Source organism: Eucalyptus grandis, chromosome 2 (genome assembly GCF_016545825.1).
Source record: "Eucalyptus grandis isolate ANBG69807.140 chromosome 2, ASM1654582v1, whole genome shotgun sequence".
Classification (NCBI taxonomy): domain Eukaryota; kingdom Viridiplantae; phylum Streptophyta; class Magnoliopsida; order Myrtales; family Myrtaceae; genus Eucalyptus; species Eucalyptus grandis.
In genome coordinates, this window is record NC_052613.1 from 4,345,802 (window position 1) to 4,362,811 (window position 17,010).

The window sequence follows — 17,010 nt, forward strand, 5'->3', positions numbered from 1 at the left end:
ACGTGAGAGTTGAGAAATACATTAGCGAACTTGGGTGGAAACCAATGAAGATTATGCGCATGGTTTCATGATCTACGTGCTCTCTTTTTTCCCATGAGATCAGAACTCAATACTGATAAAGCGAGTTTAAATTACAATGAACGGATAAAATTAAAATAGGAAATATATGTGTCACTGGCTCTTTTTTGAACGTTCAATTACGTCCCTTTTATTTTTTTATTCATATTGAATGTTGACATGGATTGCCAGGTGAGCACCGAAATGGTAGTTGGCTATAGGCCTCTGTCCATATAGAGAGAGAGAGAGAGAGAGAAGTGTCCACTGTTTGAGTCAAAAGCATAGAAACTTCAACATAGCTAAACATCAATCGAGATTCCGCCCCCATAAAACTACAAGGGATTGTTCTCGTGGAGCTTAGCTAAGAACACGACACCAGGACCGCTTTACCCTAAATAGAACTGGAACATATGAGACATTTAGCTATGTCCACGTGCTTGTCCGTGACACGAGCTGGAAATCCAGACTTGCACGGTACAAGTTAATGTGGATGCGAGAACCGACCAAAGATTTTATCCTAAAATCTGAGAAAAGCAAAAGGAGGTTAAAATAACATTAATCAAAAGAGTTAGCAAAAGCACAGCTAAAAAGTTGCACAGAGATTACGGTCCTTCATTCGCATGCCCTAGTCGATCTTGGCTGGAAAAAGAGAGGTTTTGTAGCTTAGCTTAGCTTAGCTAGGGTTAGCTTTACCACGTAATGTCACATGCATGCAAAAATCAGTTCCTTAATTGCTACGTACTCATATGGGCCACGAGCCACGGCATCTTTTTATTTAAATTGTTTAAATTATAAGTTGATCATCGAAACCCCAATCTAGGGTTCCTTTTGGATAGACCATTTTCACAAGCAAAGTCTATATTGATGTGGATAGGAGACGCTAAAGTCAAATCCCAACCCTTCAACAGAGATGGCGAAAGGAACCGATCAATTGGTACCATCCCTACTCTATCGACACGCATTTTACGCTGGCTTTGTATCGTGGTCATCGCTCTAAATGTGGCAGTCATCTCACCTGTCAATTATGTGGTTACGAAAATCACGATCATCACAACTAAAACCGTTATGGTATCCACATTAAAATAGGGGATTTATATCCAATCGTATAATGGGGGTGATCATTTGCCTATTTTTCCAAGTTTACATGCTAGTTTGGCAAAGGAAAAAAGGAAAAAAAAAAATCAAAAAAGAAGAGCAGAAAGAACTTATATTCTATTTTTCTCCTCACGAGTCATAATGACACGATCACATTCGTAGAGTTGATTAAATCATTTACCCATCTAATCCTTCACAATGAATGTAAGTTATTTTTAATTTTTTGCCTTTGATATGTGAATTTCCGTTCCTATACACATAACACACCGCATTCTAAATATTGGCAATTACGTTGCTTCGAAGGACTTGTAATTAAATTGAAATGTCTCCATTGATTTTTTTTCTCTTTCCTTTTTTGATTTGTTTCGAGTTACCAAGAATATCCCGCGCTGAGTAAGCACCAGACTAACCTCGAGATACGCTATAAGTTCCTTCCTTGTACTGCATGACAAGTAAACTAAAACAAAAGAGAACGATTCTCTCTTATGTGCATGCAATCTTCTCGTCTAGGGTTTCACGTATAAAGCAAGATATATTCTGCTGCTACAAGAATCTGCGGAGCACCATCCACGAGATGTTTCGCCAAAAGAGAAAAGAAAAAAAAGAATAAATATTTGACAAATGTCATCTGATGGTAATGACTAAAAGAGGTCGGTAGACCAGTGATGTTTCTTAATTTCGCCAGGGTGTCTCTTTGCCACGAACGAATTGAAATCGGTAGGCCACCATAATCTGCCACGCGTAACAGATGCCAGCCATGTCCTCCAGATTTTCTGTTGTTGTTGATTTCTTTCCTTCTCTTGATAGATAGTTTTGTATTGACTCTATCAGACGAGGCTTTTTTTATTTTTATTTTTAGTGTGTATTGTCCTGCAATAGCTTAAACTATATAATATCATGTAGGGCATATTTAATTTTTGCATCAAAAAGTTCCCAAAATCACTTTCTCAAATTGTATTTCTCGATTAGTGCTTGCATCATTCATGTTTTTAGTGAGACCATGCATGAATAGAAGTGTGATGAGAGACTTGATCATGAACCTAGTAGGACATTATCTTGAACAAGCCCTAGGTTAATAGGGAGAAATATCACAAGCAATGAACTTCTAGTTATATGGACAATTTAGTCAAATAACTCAAAAGATTTTTTATTTTTTGGTGGCGGGAGGTTTGGGCAACAATTTTGGCCTGACCTTAGGGTTCAAGCTTGCCTAATGGTCGGCTCCAATTTGCAATATGTTCAACATTCATTTATGATATGTTGTTTGCTAGCATATGAACTATTCAAGACAGTTATACACCTAGCATGCTTCTATCTTGAGTAGCGATAACCTTGCTTGGTTTGCTTCTGCACCATATTTCTAATTGATAAAGCTATCCAAACAAATATGTTAAGAATCGCCCAGAAAAGCAACTGAAGAAGCAACTTGTCATTATAGTTTTTCGGATAAGCAGTTTGATTGGTTGGCACATTTGATTAGGGCACCATGGATTTTGTTTTCTAGCTCAAAAATCCTAGATCATCCAATTCAAATCCCACTAAATGAATGCAAATTGCAAGAGGATCACTTATAAAGATCAAAGTCCCGAACTTAATTGGTTTTATGGGTTTTGCATGGGTTTCCAAAAATGATCAGCCTCTATGCAAATGCCACTAATTATAGAAAAATTACTATTCATTTCAACTGCTAAAATTTCATGAATTTACAATAAAAATTCAAGATTGCCTCCTTTAGGAAAAAAGGAATCTTAAGCCCGTCCATGAAGATGGCCCTAAAAATATTGATTAAAGTTAAGTTCAAATTTCTTCAATTGCACTCGATGCGAGTACACATTTAATTCAATTTTCAAGAGCATGCAATTACAAACATATCTCAACATTCCCCCTTTAAAAATCCACACCTACCAGAGCACATAAATCAATCCGTGTCCCGTAAAAGAAAATCAGAAACTAAAGAAAAGACCCACGATGGGATTGTTCCTGGTCCGGTCAAAGCCAGGAAACATCAAACCCCGGGAACCAATCGCGGCCGCCCGTTTCCTCCGCCAGGTCACGCACCACCCAATCGGAGAGCGCCATGTCACCCGCTTCCCGCACACGTAAGAGATCCCCCTGTCATCAAAACATGGCCTCGACATGTGGACCCGCCCTGTCCTCCTCGTCCTGGACCGGAAACTGCGTCGTCCCCATTCCGTCACTGCACTCCCCACGCCGGCGGGAGCTTTTCCGTCGGACTTAACGGCGGTCGAAACGACGCCGTCGGGGCCCCCTCCCCTGGATTGTATAAATTCTATTGTCCCCGATTTGTTCTCACTCTCTCTCTCTCTCTCTCTCTCTCTCTCTGCGTCTCAGGCTCTCAGAGTCTGCTGCAATCGTCGTTTCTTCTTCATTTCTTTTAGCGTTTTTTAAAGGCTCTTCCTCTCGCGAAATCCGGAGCTTCCAAAAAAAACAATAAAACAGAGGGAAACTTCTTTCCTTTTCTGCTCATTCGAAATCCCAAAAACAAACGTCTCGCTTTGGTACTTTTGTCTTGTTTGATTCGGCCTCCCGGAGTTGGATTGCTCTGTTTCTTTGGATGCTTGTGGAAGCCCGAGAGAGTCGAAAGTGGTTTTGATTGCCCGCTACGCGTGTGATCTCGAGGTGGTTTTCTTTTCGGTGATCGTACTGGGGACTTTGGAGTTGCTTTTTGCTTCTTTCGTTCGAGGAGGAGGCGAAGAAGAAGAGCTCTCCAGTGTGCTGCCCGAGGTAAAGAATCGCTTGCTCTGTTTTGGCAATCCAAAACAGGGGTTTCGCATAATGTGCTCTTCGGTGTCCTTTCGTCGATTTTGATTCGGACCCATTTCGCGATTTGAACTGAACTGGTTCAGTATTCATTTTGACTTGTCCCCGATTCGAAAGAGCGATTCGCGTCTGTGTTTCTTTAGGGGGGCGCGGTGCGTGTGCGAATATGCGAGAGAGAGCTTGTGTACTGATCGTGGAATCCTTCATCCCTCATGCTTCGGTTCTGTTTTCAGCTTCCCGAATTTGGATCCACTGAAGAGAAGAGCATTGAAGGAAGCGAGCGAGCGAGAGAGAGGGAGGGAGAGAGGAAAAGAGGGAAAAGAAGAAAGACGAAGAAGAAGGAAGAAAGGAAAAAAGAAGCGAGCGACCGCGAAAAGGACAGGAACAGCTGCCGTTAGCTTCGGTGAGTCATTTTCGAATAGTAAATGATGCAATCCCTTTCTTTTCTTCCATCTACAAAATTATTATAAAGTATAAACCAGACAATATCAAACTAGCTGTTGCTCATGTCTTTTCTTTTGCCCACGTTATGTGATGGATTTCCATCCTACAAATGATAATGATTCGGACAATTTCCTTCCCTTCCCGTGTCTTTCTCGTGTAGTCATGGGTTGCTTTCGGTCCTCGACACACCATGCCCACGCATTGAGTTCTTTGTTGCACCCCATATAGTTTTCCTCCTTTTTCCCATTTTTTTAAATCTCTAATTGCTTTCTGCTGGTCCATCATCGAACCCCCCACACGAAAAAGAGATTCTATCGTCTCTTCTCTCCGTCTTTCTCTTCATACCCTCTGTTTTCATGTCCCTCTCTCCCCCCCTCTCTCTCTCTCTCCCACCATCTATCGCTTTTGCAATTTCTTGGAGGGCTACGATTGGTGTTCATTTGGGGAAAGAGGGAAGCCAAAAAAAAACAAAAAACAAGAAAAGAAACAGCCGATTCAATAAAAGAATCAAAATCAAATCTTTATTAACAAAAAATCTTGCTTTTCCTATTCTTTCATTGGCATGTCAGAAACTTCGGCTCTCCGAACAGTCTCTCTCTCTCTCTGCTCGATTCTTTTTCATTGGGGTGTCTCTTCAACTAAACAAAAGCACGCACGCACCTCTCTCTCTCTCTCTCTCTCTTAATGACCCACTTTATTTTTGGTGTTTGTTTTGGCCTTTTCCCATTCAATTATTGACCAGCTAATTTTGTCTTATAAAAAAAAACCATTTTTCTCCGGCCCCCCTTCTCTGATCCCGAGTAATCTTTTCCTTTTTGTTCCCTCCCCCTTTACACTTTATCCATTGCCCATCTGTTCCCCCCTTGATAACACCAGCCCCTTTGAATTGAATTCCACAGTTCCCCTTTGATCCACCCCATTTTCCTTTTCCATTTCTCATTTTGCCCCCCCACTCCTTCGTTCATCCTCTTTTCAATCTGCTAAATTTAATGGGGGAGATCGTCATGAGATATGACAGATTCCACAGTTTGATTAGTTACCCTTTTCAGATGAACCCGTATTTTTCAGTGATCTTCTTTTTACTTTCCATTCGCTTCGTACCCTATCTTCTGCAACCATTTCTATCAGTTAGGCGCACTGAGTAGCAATGAATAAATGACACTTTTCTTGTTCAAATTCGGTGGCTTTGGCTTTGGCTCTTTTTCATCGATCTGATATGGGAATGTTCTCAAGAGTCTCGTCAAAAAGGGCAGACATCAGACTAGAAATTTGATGTTCACTTTGAACTCGGAAGGGCAATATGGTACATAGCAGCTGCTATTTTTTCCTTTAAAGTACCATCAAATTCCTCGAGAAGAGCGTATTTCGTACGCCCTAATTGCAGGTTTTTGCTGCTTTTAGCACCCCATTAAATCTCTTCACCGATCTCACATATCTCTTGGCAACTGCAAAAAGGAGCAATCCCCTCTCTTCTTTTTAAGCGGGGAGATAAAGGCAGGGGTGCTAATCGAAATAAATACAAAAACCATGCAGGAGCTCATTCATTGTAAGAAAGCGAGCGAAGATGTTCACGTGCATAGCCTGCACGAAGCAGATGGCCGACGACGGCGACGAGGGCGGAGGGTCGGCGGCGCGTGGTAGCAGCACCCCGAATTCTAAAGAAGCCGTCAAAAGCCTGACCACGCAGGTTCTTCTTTCTTCCTTCTCTCTCTCTCTCCCGCCTTCAATGCTGATTTAAGCCTCTTTTTCTTCTTTTTCCTTTTTCCCCTCTTTCATGAAAATTTTTAATATCATGCCCACTTAAAAAATAGACCACATTCTAATCCCCCATAAAATTAATAACACACCTCTCTTGCAATCGCATACAATATTGATGGAAAATCATTTGTATCACGTTGCGCATCGAACATAAATATATTTCAGTAGGGTGATTATGTTATGTTTTGGTATGCTTGATGAAATTGTTTTGCCTTGATGATGAATGTGGGGCCCGCTGTTTAGCATTTTGCATGCCAACGTGTATATATATGTACTTACTCTTGAGACTTGGGGCATATTTTTATTTGGGCGTCTGTTACCTTGTTACGTGCAAATGTCAATGTCAATGTAAGGTGAAATTACATTCTTTTTTAGGTCGTGGGTAGATCTTGTAGGGGCGTGGTAAACACTGTGCAAATTCCTTTTTGTGCAGCTGACATGATATTATTGTCACGTGGCGGAATGAAAAACAAAAGGAAGAAATAAAAAATTTGACTGAGCCCCACTGAATTTTTCCCTTTTTTTTTTGGTTGATAATTCAGCGCTATAGTCACGTACCAACTAGCCCTTTTCCCTGCGCCCTTCCACTTCCTTTTTCTTTATTTGAGAAAATTATCTTCTCCTTATATACGTTTAGTTATTCGAGAGCAGAAACTTTTATACCGTGACGTACTCAATATCATGGGTATGAACCACATCTAAAATTATAGTGTATTGTAATAGTCTGCTTTTAGGATGTTAGGCAAATTTCATATTCAATCCTTCAGGAGGTCTCGTGAGGTTTTACATTTGCAGTCTTCTTTCTTGGATGTGCAAAATAATCAACCGACTCAATTGATGATAAATCCCTCAGTGTATTTGCAAATGCTGTAGATTGAATCTTAAGTAAAAGTTAGTCTAGAAATACTGCTTTATGGATTTCGTGGTTGCACAGTGTCGGAAATCCTTTTGTCTCTGGTGTAGAGGGTGTAATCTTTCCTTGACTTAAATCGAAAGGGTAGGCTTGGGTTAAATTGCAAAAACAATTTGTTCATGTTAACTGACCGCCCCCCAAAATTACCAGATAGCAACCGCATTCAGGGTATAATGGCTTAAGCTATAAGAGCAAGATTCCATATAATAAGCTAAACTTCGCATTAAAATGGAGACAGAACAAAATTTAAATGATGGGTTCGTATCATGAAATCCTAAAAGCGTATGAACCCTTTTTTATTCTAATGGTTAAAACAATTTTTTTTTTTTTAAAAAGATAAAAATCAAACCTTTTTTTTTGGGGTAAAAAAAAATTCAACCTTTACTCTACAGTAGTCGAACTGTTAAGAAAATCTGCAGTACTGAATCATGATTCCATGATGACCCAAGAAGCATGTGTCACTGACGTGACTATTGGGTGCTGGAGGACACCACTAATTCTGGATTTTTGCAGAATCCCCGCTTCTTATTCGAATCCTCTCTCTCTCTCTCTCTCACTCCTTTCAATTTTTTTTTTTATGACAAATCGAATCCTGGATTCCCGGAACGGAATCTCGTTAAGGGCTCCCCACTCACCCACTAATTCTTTTCTAGAAATTTATTTTTCTGGTGATGATAAAAAAAACCCATTTGGATTATGATTGTGTAGTATTCAAACATGTTCGTGACAGATTTTGTACAACCTAGTGGGTCTTGGTATGTTCTTTCTTGTGACCCACATCAAGAATTCTTGTTCATAGCACGTTTGCGGAACTAAATAAGAAACGTAAAAAGAAGAAAGAGCAAAGATTCACCTCCATGTCCCAATTTGAATAATTAAATTTCGCTGTTTATGTTCCTCTGATGTGGTCTGCGTTCTGTTTTGCAGATTAAGGATATGGCGTTGAAGTTCTCTGGCGCTTATCGCCAGTGCAAGCCGTGCACGGGCTCGCCCAGCTACAAGAAGGGCGATCGGCCGTTTCCAGACTTCGATACGATGTCGGAGGGCGTCCCGTATCCATTCATGGGAGGCGGGAGCTCCAGCTCGACGCCGGCTTGGGATTTCACGGCTCCCGGCCGCCACAACACCTCGAGGATGGAGTCGAGGTTTGCTGGGGGGTACGGTGGCGGAGACCGCACCCCAGGAAAAGCATCCATCTCGGCTCAGTCCTGCGACGTGGTGCTGGAGGAGGACGAGTCCAAGGAATGGATGGCGCAGGTCGAGCCCGGCGTGCACATAACGTTCGAGTCTTTGCCTAGTGGCGGGAATGAACTAAAGCGAATCCGCTTCAGGTATTTGATGGGCAGAGGCAATGCTTTAGGCTTCGGTTGCTGATGGTTTGCTTGGCTTAGAATTAGGACATTCTCTCAGAACACCGTCTTCAATATGATTTTCGCTTACGGAAAACTTACTGGTAAAATCTTTGCTGAAAATGGAGATTAACGTTCTCGTGGATTTCGAAATTTTTCTAGCCGCGACATGTTTGACAAGTGGCAAGCGCAGCGATGGTGGGCGGAGAACTACGACCGGATCATGGAGCTGTACAACGTCCAGAGATTCAACCGTCAAGCTCTTAACACTCCGGCGCGATCCGAGGACGATGTACTCGACTTTACTCCCATGCGCGCTGTCATTCTATCGAATGCACAAATTCTGCTATTGAAAATATTTGTCAGTGGTCGCTAAGGGATAAAATTTTTCAGTTTCACAGAGATTCATCATACTCGAGGATGGGATCTGCGAGGGAAAGCCCGATGGTTCCGTCCGCAACCCGAGAGTGGATGCCGAGGAGTCACCAGAAGCCCGGCGGCAGTAAAGGATACTTCCCCGAGCCATCTGATCTAGGTGGTCGCCACTACGGCGCCGGGTCCAGCACTCACGGAGCTGGCATGATGGAGCCGGCTCGCACCACGACCTCATCCAGGGACGAGGCATCGGTTTCTTACAGCAATGCCAGTGAAGTGGAGACCGAGTGGATTGAGGAAGATGAGCCCGGCGTGTACATTACCATTAGGCAGCTTGTCGACGGAACTAGGGAACTGCGGCGAGTGCGATTCAGGTAACAAAACTTCAGGCCATTGCTGATTCATGTCCCAGACCGTTAGTGCCTTCGAAATAACTAACTAAAAGCCATAGCTTCATTCTATTCTTGTTTGCGCTTATTCGACGGTATTGATGATTGGTGTCTCGGTTTACGCCTTATGCAGCCGTGAACAGTTCGGGGAAGTTCGCGCGAAGACATGGTGGGAAGAGAACAGAGAAAGAATACAAGCTCAATACCTATGAAATCCAGTAATTTTTTATCCTCCTTCAACACAGTTCTACAGTTAGTTGCAGTCGAAGATGAGATACAGGCGGAGCGGGTCGGAAGTAGTCTCACAGAAATTTCAAATTCTTTCATTCGGTATATTTTCTTGGGAGTTATGATTATGATTCTATCTTTTTCAATCGATCGAGTATTCAATGTCGAGAACGGAATTTACCATAACCTTTCTAGCTGGTCGAAAGGAACGGCAGTTGTAGAGTCGGACCGCCATTTTCTCTTTTGGCGATGGTCGAAATTTTGTTCTGGGGCAGGGGCGGGTTTTCGGCGGATGAAATGTAAACTCGGGATGCTACAGAATTCAGTGAAATTGGTCTTCATATTTTGTTCCCAATGGGAAGTCCAGATTCTTTTGTTCTGTCCATGATGAATTTTCTTTCGGCTTTGCCCGTCTTCTTTGATCATCTGAACGCTGCAGGCTCAACAAATTGTCATTTAACCAAATGCTACGTACTCGGACAAATTGACACGTAAAATGATGCTGTCTATTTTAGCCAAAATTTCAGTCTATTTTAGCCATCTCCAAATTGATTTATCCCCCCTAATTTTCACTGTCAGCTACCCCCGCTCGGACGGGATCGTCGTGCAGCCGGAAATACCCGGACGTTCCCAAATTCCAGGACGTGTGAAAGCCTGTTTCTTCCTCTGAATCACGTTGACCGTGTATTCATTGGTAACAAAATATGAAGAAGTCCATGGGAAAGACGCAACAGTTCATTTCTGGAAATCACAATTTTAGCTTTTCTCCAAACGACGTGACAGTACATTTCTGGAAATCACAAATCACTTCTTAGAATAAGTCCACGGTAAATATGGCATCCGAGAGTCAAAAAAGAGGGGAGAAGTACAGCCTGTCAAAAGTAACATTTTGTAATCATCCTTTAACGTTCCAAAATGAGGAAACTAATCCAACGCTACCCCAACAAAATAAATCGGAGGGAAAAAGAAGAAACAGTCACCGTGCCTGATGCCTGTCCAAGGCCACACTGCAGCTATTATTAACCTAAACCTTGGTCTCAACTTAAAATAAGTGTAATAAAGTTAACCCATATAAGAAATCCAACATTAAAAAGAATGTGAAGGAGCTGATGCCATCTAGGATGGAGAGGAAACGAGTCCAACTTCAAAAGACATCCTCATTACATAGATCCTGAAATCAAGCTTTTAGCCTGACTTTGCAGCTAATGTGTCAACCATCACTTGACTAAAGAACTCTCACTGATGCAGCTTAGTGACCGAAATCGAGTGCAGTGAAGAAGCCTTGGTGTTCTTGAGTCACTTGTACTGTTGAGAAGCCTCCCACACGAGCTTATCCATGAATTGGCATTTCTTGTCGAATCCCCACCCAGGATTACTCTGCATTGTGGATGATCATCAGAAGAACAGAACTATTGCACATGACATTTTAGAACCATTCAAGTGGAAATACGTGTGCACAGACATTCAAATGATGTTTCCAGTGAACAGGAACTTTTTTGACTTGCCAGCATATAGCACACATAACGACAGTTGACCACACGTAAAAATTACATAGAAGGAACCAAATGCTAACTCTCCATACAAGCTAAGAACTGCCTAAGTTATTCCCCGACACAACAGTGCTTTCCTTTCACCTAAAACAGCAAGCGGCTCGAGAATCATGAACCACGCAGTCAAATATGTGCATCTGTGACTATGTGCTGGTACTTTATCTTTGTGTTTGGAAAAATGTGCATTTAATTTACATTCTAGATCCCAGCAATCGTGCTGCCAACCAAAGAATATAAACTGGTAAAATGCATAAGATCCAAACAACAGTTGCAGTTAGACATTCAAGCCCACATTTCATTTAATGTTTTGGATTGATTAATAGTCCTTCTGTTATGATACCATTTAGAACTAACAGCAGTCAAAACTGACTGCAACAAAGTGCACCGCATAAGCACCAATTTGCACCTTAAAGAACCATATACTCTGTAAGAATGCTATTTCATGGTACGCATTAAAGTTTCAGCTTATAAAGTCCTTAAGACTTCCTGACAATCTTGACAGGATTAGTATTTCAAAGTATGCTCTTCTTCTTTTCACTTGCATCTCCACCAGACAGTCACATCCTTACCAGAAAATCCTGCTAGTCATTGTTTACATGCCCCAAAAACTCAAAATAATCCCCTCACACCATTGAAAATTTGGTGACACCAAAATTTCCTGATCACTATCTCATTATTCTTCAGAGCACACACCTCATATTCTTGTTATTGCTTTGATCAAAAAGCAACCAGCAGGACCGGGCCGGCGTGCTGCCTGTCCTGTATGCTAGGTCTGCAATAGGGCCTTTTAGAGTTCAAGGCAGTGGGGAATCCAAGAACGCCTCTTTATCAAGTGTGAGGTTCTGTAAGTTCTATCTAGACCTTGGAACACATAAGACTCAGTGAGAAAACCCTAAATATTTTACTTGTCCTCTGAACCGGAAAGAAAAACGTAATCATATTGTCCCTTCTAAATTTTGGTACACTTCCAACGGTATTATGGGAAAATCATAATTACCAACACGTCTCTGTTATCTGTCCCTCAACTCAATATTCAACCCAAGTTAACCATCACCTTCCATCTCTATCCATAGATGAATTTGGGATACTAGAGAGCTGAAATACTGATATCTTATGCCCAATTTTCACAGTTACTTTATTCTTGACTAATTTCTCTGCTGGCATCTTGTTTCTTGGCTTTCATCTTGTGTAAAGGAATTAATAACTTCAAATTCCTAGGATGACTTAATCTTCTTATTTCAATTTATTTCAGTCTTATCCAAAGACAATGTCATCCCAAAGAAGCACAAAATCGAACAATATTCACCACCTAGTGAGCTCATCTGTTACCAGGTCCTAGAAGTATGGCTTAACGCTTTATTTTGGCTAAAGGCTATTCATTGAAAACTAATTAAACGCTCCTCCATATCTAATAAATGTAGCTTGTGACACTTTCTTTAGATATCACAAAAGGGCCTTTGTAGGAGTCTGTCATCATGTGGGTGCACCTGTTTTTGTCATATTGATTTTCAGACATATGAGGTGAAGAAACTAGTAAGGAACTTGCAGACTTCAATTAGATCACACTCGAGACCTTACGGGAGTGGGCCTGGTGGTAATTGGTGGGGTGAAGGTTAGTTCTAGGGGTCTAAAGGTTCAAGCATCAGCAAAATGGGAAAAAGAAAATCAAGATCAATTAAGAGCACAATCCTATCTAAACAAAGTTAAAAAATAAAGAACGTATAGGGAAAATACAAAGACGTCTCACATCTTTGAAGAACTAGCATCCCACACATGAAGAATGGAGACAGAAACCAAGAAATCCATTTTCAATCCATCCAACAAATAGTCTCTTTAGGTGCTATCTCCATTGCGATGAAAACTTTTCACCCAACTCAGTTCTGAAAATACGCTTTGCTTGTACATTCCAGAATTTACCTCTTCCAGAAGAAAATAATACTTGGGAGCATAACAATTCCCCATAGCACCTCCCCAACAATATGTTTTAAGGAAAAAAAAAAATGCCAAATTTGGTTGCACATCATGCAGAGTTGTTTCGATTTCATGCATTTTAATGGCAAACATCACATCTATCAAAGACATTTTTCTGTCATTAGGGCTGACATTCCCTGGCACAGTGCAAGGACATATAAGTTGAAACAACTATCAGAGTTCCAAATGTTCCAATATGCAACCCACATATGTCAAAAAAATTCTTTCTAGCAGAAAAGCACCAAGTTGAATCACTTTAGGAGGCAAATTTAACTAGTTTTGGACTCTTGACACAATTTAAAGGGGTCTTACCGTTCTGTGCAAAGAAAAGCATAAGATGACTGAAGAGGGAATAGGCCTCGAGGGTGCATAGCAGAGGATGAGCCTATTTCGGGACTAGTCTGACCTGGGTCAGTTATAGCTCAAGGATCAATAGCCCAACACATACTATCTTTACTTATTTTTGTTATCATAGTCCATTGGTAGTTATCTCAATCCATTAGTTGCACTTTCATTTCAGTACGACTTTGGTATAAGAATAGTTCCTGAAACTCAAAGGAAAAAGGAAGTGAGGAGTTTCGGGATCTACACTCAAGGAACCTATAAACTTGTCTTTGGCCTTCTGTTTTCCACAACCTGATGAATGAATTAGCTACAAGCTAATTCTCTTCTCAACTCTACTCTATGAACTCTTCCATTCTCACCTGTTCTCTTCTATTCTTATTCTTGACTCAATCTATCTTGTAGAACCATCACACACAGCATAAGAAAAGCGCATTTTTGCCCTTGGAAAAAGCAGAAAAATTGACAGGGTTAAGTGCCGCAAAAATGGAAGTTCAAGGGGTAATGTGCAACTGTCGAAAATTCAGGGACAAATGTGCAAACCCCAAGAGCTCAGGGGCTTTGTGAAATATTCTCTATGATTTCACTTTGTTGGAATAAAAAGGCTAAAAACAAAATATTCTTGACAAAAGAGAAAATGACTATGCATTCAAGAAGGTAATTAACACAATAGAGCAGAATAAAGGGACTTATGACCAATGGCAAAGCACTGACCTGGAGAGAGCGAACAGCCCGATCAGTAAACCGTTTCACAGAATCAGGAGCACTCTCGGGAAGAGTTTTGGCCACTCTTTCTAACTCTTCTTGCTGTTTCTTGGCAGTTACCCTGTCAGGTCCACTGTAGTAATCGACGATCTCCTTCATCAACGGGACTCTTTCCATGACTTCTTTCATAACTTCCTACAAACAAGTAAGAGAAAAAGAAACTGAGGATGCCATTGAAATTTCTAAGTAATTTCCTTTCTCAGAGTATTGGGAGCTGTGCAAAAAGATACCAACAAGGAAGAGAAGGATGCGGGCAGCAGGTAGGTAATGGGTTGAACAATGTATCAAGTCAAACCCTTAGTCCCCACATTCATGTTATGAGGAAAGCAATTACCTGTTTAAATAAAGTATTATGGAGACAATTGGATTATACATCCCAATATATCATTTTCCTGTTTGCTACAAGCAGATCTGTTGTCTTGAAGCATCTTGAAGGTAATTTATCACCAAAAGCAAAAGCCTATGTCCATGTCCTATTTAGAGTTATCAACTAATTTATGATCATATATAGAAAACAATAGCTTTGAACCTCTTGCATTCCTAAAACTCACCACAAACCAATCTCTAATGGCAAATCCAAACATCGATAATGCACAATACAACTTAGAAATATCCATTACAGGGAGAACAGCATTACCTCCCACTCTTCTTGACTCTGAATTCCCTCGTATACCATCAAGAATGGCTTCATCTTCTCGAGAGCATCTCTAAGAGGAATAGGCGGCTTCTCATCAATATCCGGGTTCGTGCCGAATTCTTCCATCAAGTATTCTGGCTCACACTCAATCTGAAATCCAGAACAAAAGGTTAGGACTTACGAGTAGTGATACACCATGTGAAGGACTACAAATTGCTCGTAAGTCTTGTGAATGCATGTAGCAGACTGCCGCCACAAACATTCTAATTACAATTGACTTTCACGCACACATGCAGCTGGATTGTTATGTATGTTTTGCATTATAAAATGCATTTAAGAACAAAGAAACCATCAGGCACGGAGAAGCGACAGACCGACATATTGGTATGGTAAGCATCCAAATAGAGGTCATGAGCTGGGGAAGGCAGCACTCTCTCGCCAATTTCCTCGAACCCCTCGACCAGCTTGTTCATGTTCTCAGCCCCGATTCTCTTGGCCAGCTTCTCTCCATCCGCATTGTCCCCGAGATAAAGCCCAGCTCCATGGCCCACGTCGGAGTCCTTCTCGAATTGCCCTCTCCCTGCTCGGTCCCTCACAAATCCCCTTCCACCGAAGCTGCCCCTGCCTCGGCCACCACGGAACCCTCTCCCTCTGCCTCGGCCGCCTCGGCCTCCACTGCGACCACCGGCGTCTCCTCTGCCTGAAGTTTCCAAACACAAATTAGGAAAAAATTAACAACTAAAGGTTCTGTCATCGCCAAAATCACGAGAATGACATGATTGTGACACCTGAAGCCCTCCTCTCAGGCTCCTCCCGACCCATCCGCGGAGGAGGCGAGGGCGGCCGTGCGCGGATGTGCCGGTTCTCTTCCTGCACTGGTGGGGATTGAGGGCCCGGCTTCGGCACAGGCTTCCCGCGGCCGGCGCCCTGTAGAACCGACTTTATACCGGAAGGGAGTTCGGTGGCACCACTTCCGCCGCCCGCCGCCGCCTCGGCAAACTCAGAAGGCGACCTAGGTTTTGGGGAGTCCCACTGGGGAGGACCATCTTCCTTCCGGAAGAAGATGGGCTTCCCGGGGGCGGGCGAATCCGGCGGCGGGGGCGGCGAACCCGACGGGACTCGGCCGCGGCCGATGGACGACGCGAAGGCGTTGAACGAGGGGAGGATCGGAGACGAAGGGAGCGGCTTGCCCAGGCCGCGGCCGACCCCAGACGAAGGCGGATGCGGCTGGGGCTGGGGCTGGGGCGGCGGCGGGGCCTCTGCGGCTTCGGGAATGGAGTCGAAGCGGGATGGGCCGCCACCGCCGCCGCCGTCGGCGCCGCCGCCACGGCCACGGCCTCTTCCACCTCCGCCGGCGCCGCCGAAGGGGGAGGAGGTGGAGAAGGGAAGGAGGGAGTGGCGGGAGGAGGAGGAGGAAGCGGTGAAGGAGTTGGGGAGCTTCCTTCCAATGGCTCCTCTCATTTGGAGATTTGATGATGAGATTGGACAAAGGAAAAAGCTTTGGATCTGGCCGCGGCTTGCTGCTGCTGCTGCTGCTGCTGCTGTTGGGTTTTAGCAGAGAGCAGCGGCAAGAATCATCGTTTTGTATTTCATATGAGTTTTCTGTCTTCAGTTTTTGGTTTTCTGTCAACCGCTTCGAGCATCGAAGAACGATCGACACAAGATTCTAGGTTTTGTATTTTAACGCTGTGATATACATTCTTTCTTTCCTAATAATCCTCTTATCTTTTTTTTTTCCCTTCATTTTCTGGAATTTGCCAAGAAAAATGAGTTTAATGAAAAATTTATACTTCAATTCAAGAAATGATTTCTTTTTAAAAAAATCAAAAATCATTTTTCAAAATATGACTAGATGTCAAAAACTCTACATTTGGGCGTAAAAAATCCCAATGCTTATTCTTAGACCACTGATAACGGCCCTAGGCCAAGTCCATCGAGGCTAAGTTTGAGTCCACATAAGTTAGGCTTGCAATACCATTGCTCAACTCTTGGCACCTTAACTCGAGTCCATAAAGGCTGGCCCAAGATCTTGGTTCGTGTTCACATCTCTAACAACTAGGTTAGGGTCCATTGAGGTTAGGCTTATGTTCACAACACCAAGGATCAAGTCATCAAGGCATGGACCGTGACCTAGTGCTAGTGCTCGAGCCTGTGTCCATTAAGGTTATGCTTGTGATCTCGGCGCTTGAGCTTGAGTCTATCAAGGGCCGAGCTTGGGCCTCTGGTGTTTGTGCCTATTTCTATTAAGGCCAAACGAGGCTAAGTTTAAGACGCTAGTGCCCACGCCCAAATTCAATTAGGCTAAGGTCATGTCCATCAAGGTTAGGCTTGGGATCTCAATGCACGGTCCCTTGCG

General features: G+C 42.7%; 2 protein-coding genes across 2 annotated transcripts; one reads left to right on the plus strand and one right to left on the minus strand.

Moving 5' to 3' along the window:
- Positions 1 to 3,491: 3,491 nt before the first annotated feature.
- LOC104442356 (protein BREVIS RADIX) lies at positions 3,492 to 9,720 on the plus strand. The gene is made up of 7 exons (XM_010055759.3): positions 3,492 to 3,897; positions 4,167 to 4,336; positions 5,911 to 6,064; positions 7,976 to 8,379; positions 8,560 to 8,689; positions 8,791 to 9,146; positions 9,295 to 9,720. The coding sequence occupies exons 3-7, from the start codon at positions 5,942 to 5,944 to the stop codon at positions 9,371 to 9,373; spliced, it is 1,092 nt and encodes a 363-aa protein (XP_010054061.2). The 5' UTR covers positions 3,492 to 3,897; positions 4,167 to 4,336; positions 5,911 to 5,941; the 3' UTR covers positions 9,374 to 9,720.
- A 535-nt stretch (positions 9,721 to 10,255) lies between these two features.
- Positions 10,256 to 16,258, minus strand: LOC104442355 (translation initiation factor IF-2). The gene is made up of 5 exons (XM_010055758.3): positions 15,443 to 16,258; positions 15,029 to 15,354; positions 14,655 to 14,804; positions 13,967 to 14,152; positions 10,256 to 10,766 (listed from the first exon to the last, which is right to left on the minus strand). Exons 1-5 carry the CDS (start codon positions 16,113 to 16,115, stop codon positions 10,686 to 10,688), a joined length of 1,416 nt encoding a protein of 471 aa, XP_010054060.2. The 5' UTR covers positions 16,116 to 16,258; the 3' UTR covers positions 10,256 to 10,685.
- Between the last annotated feature and the right edge of the window lie 752 nt (positions 16,259 to 17,010).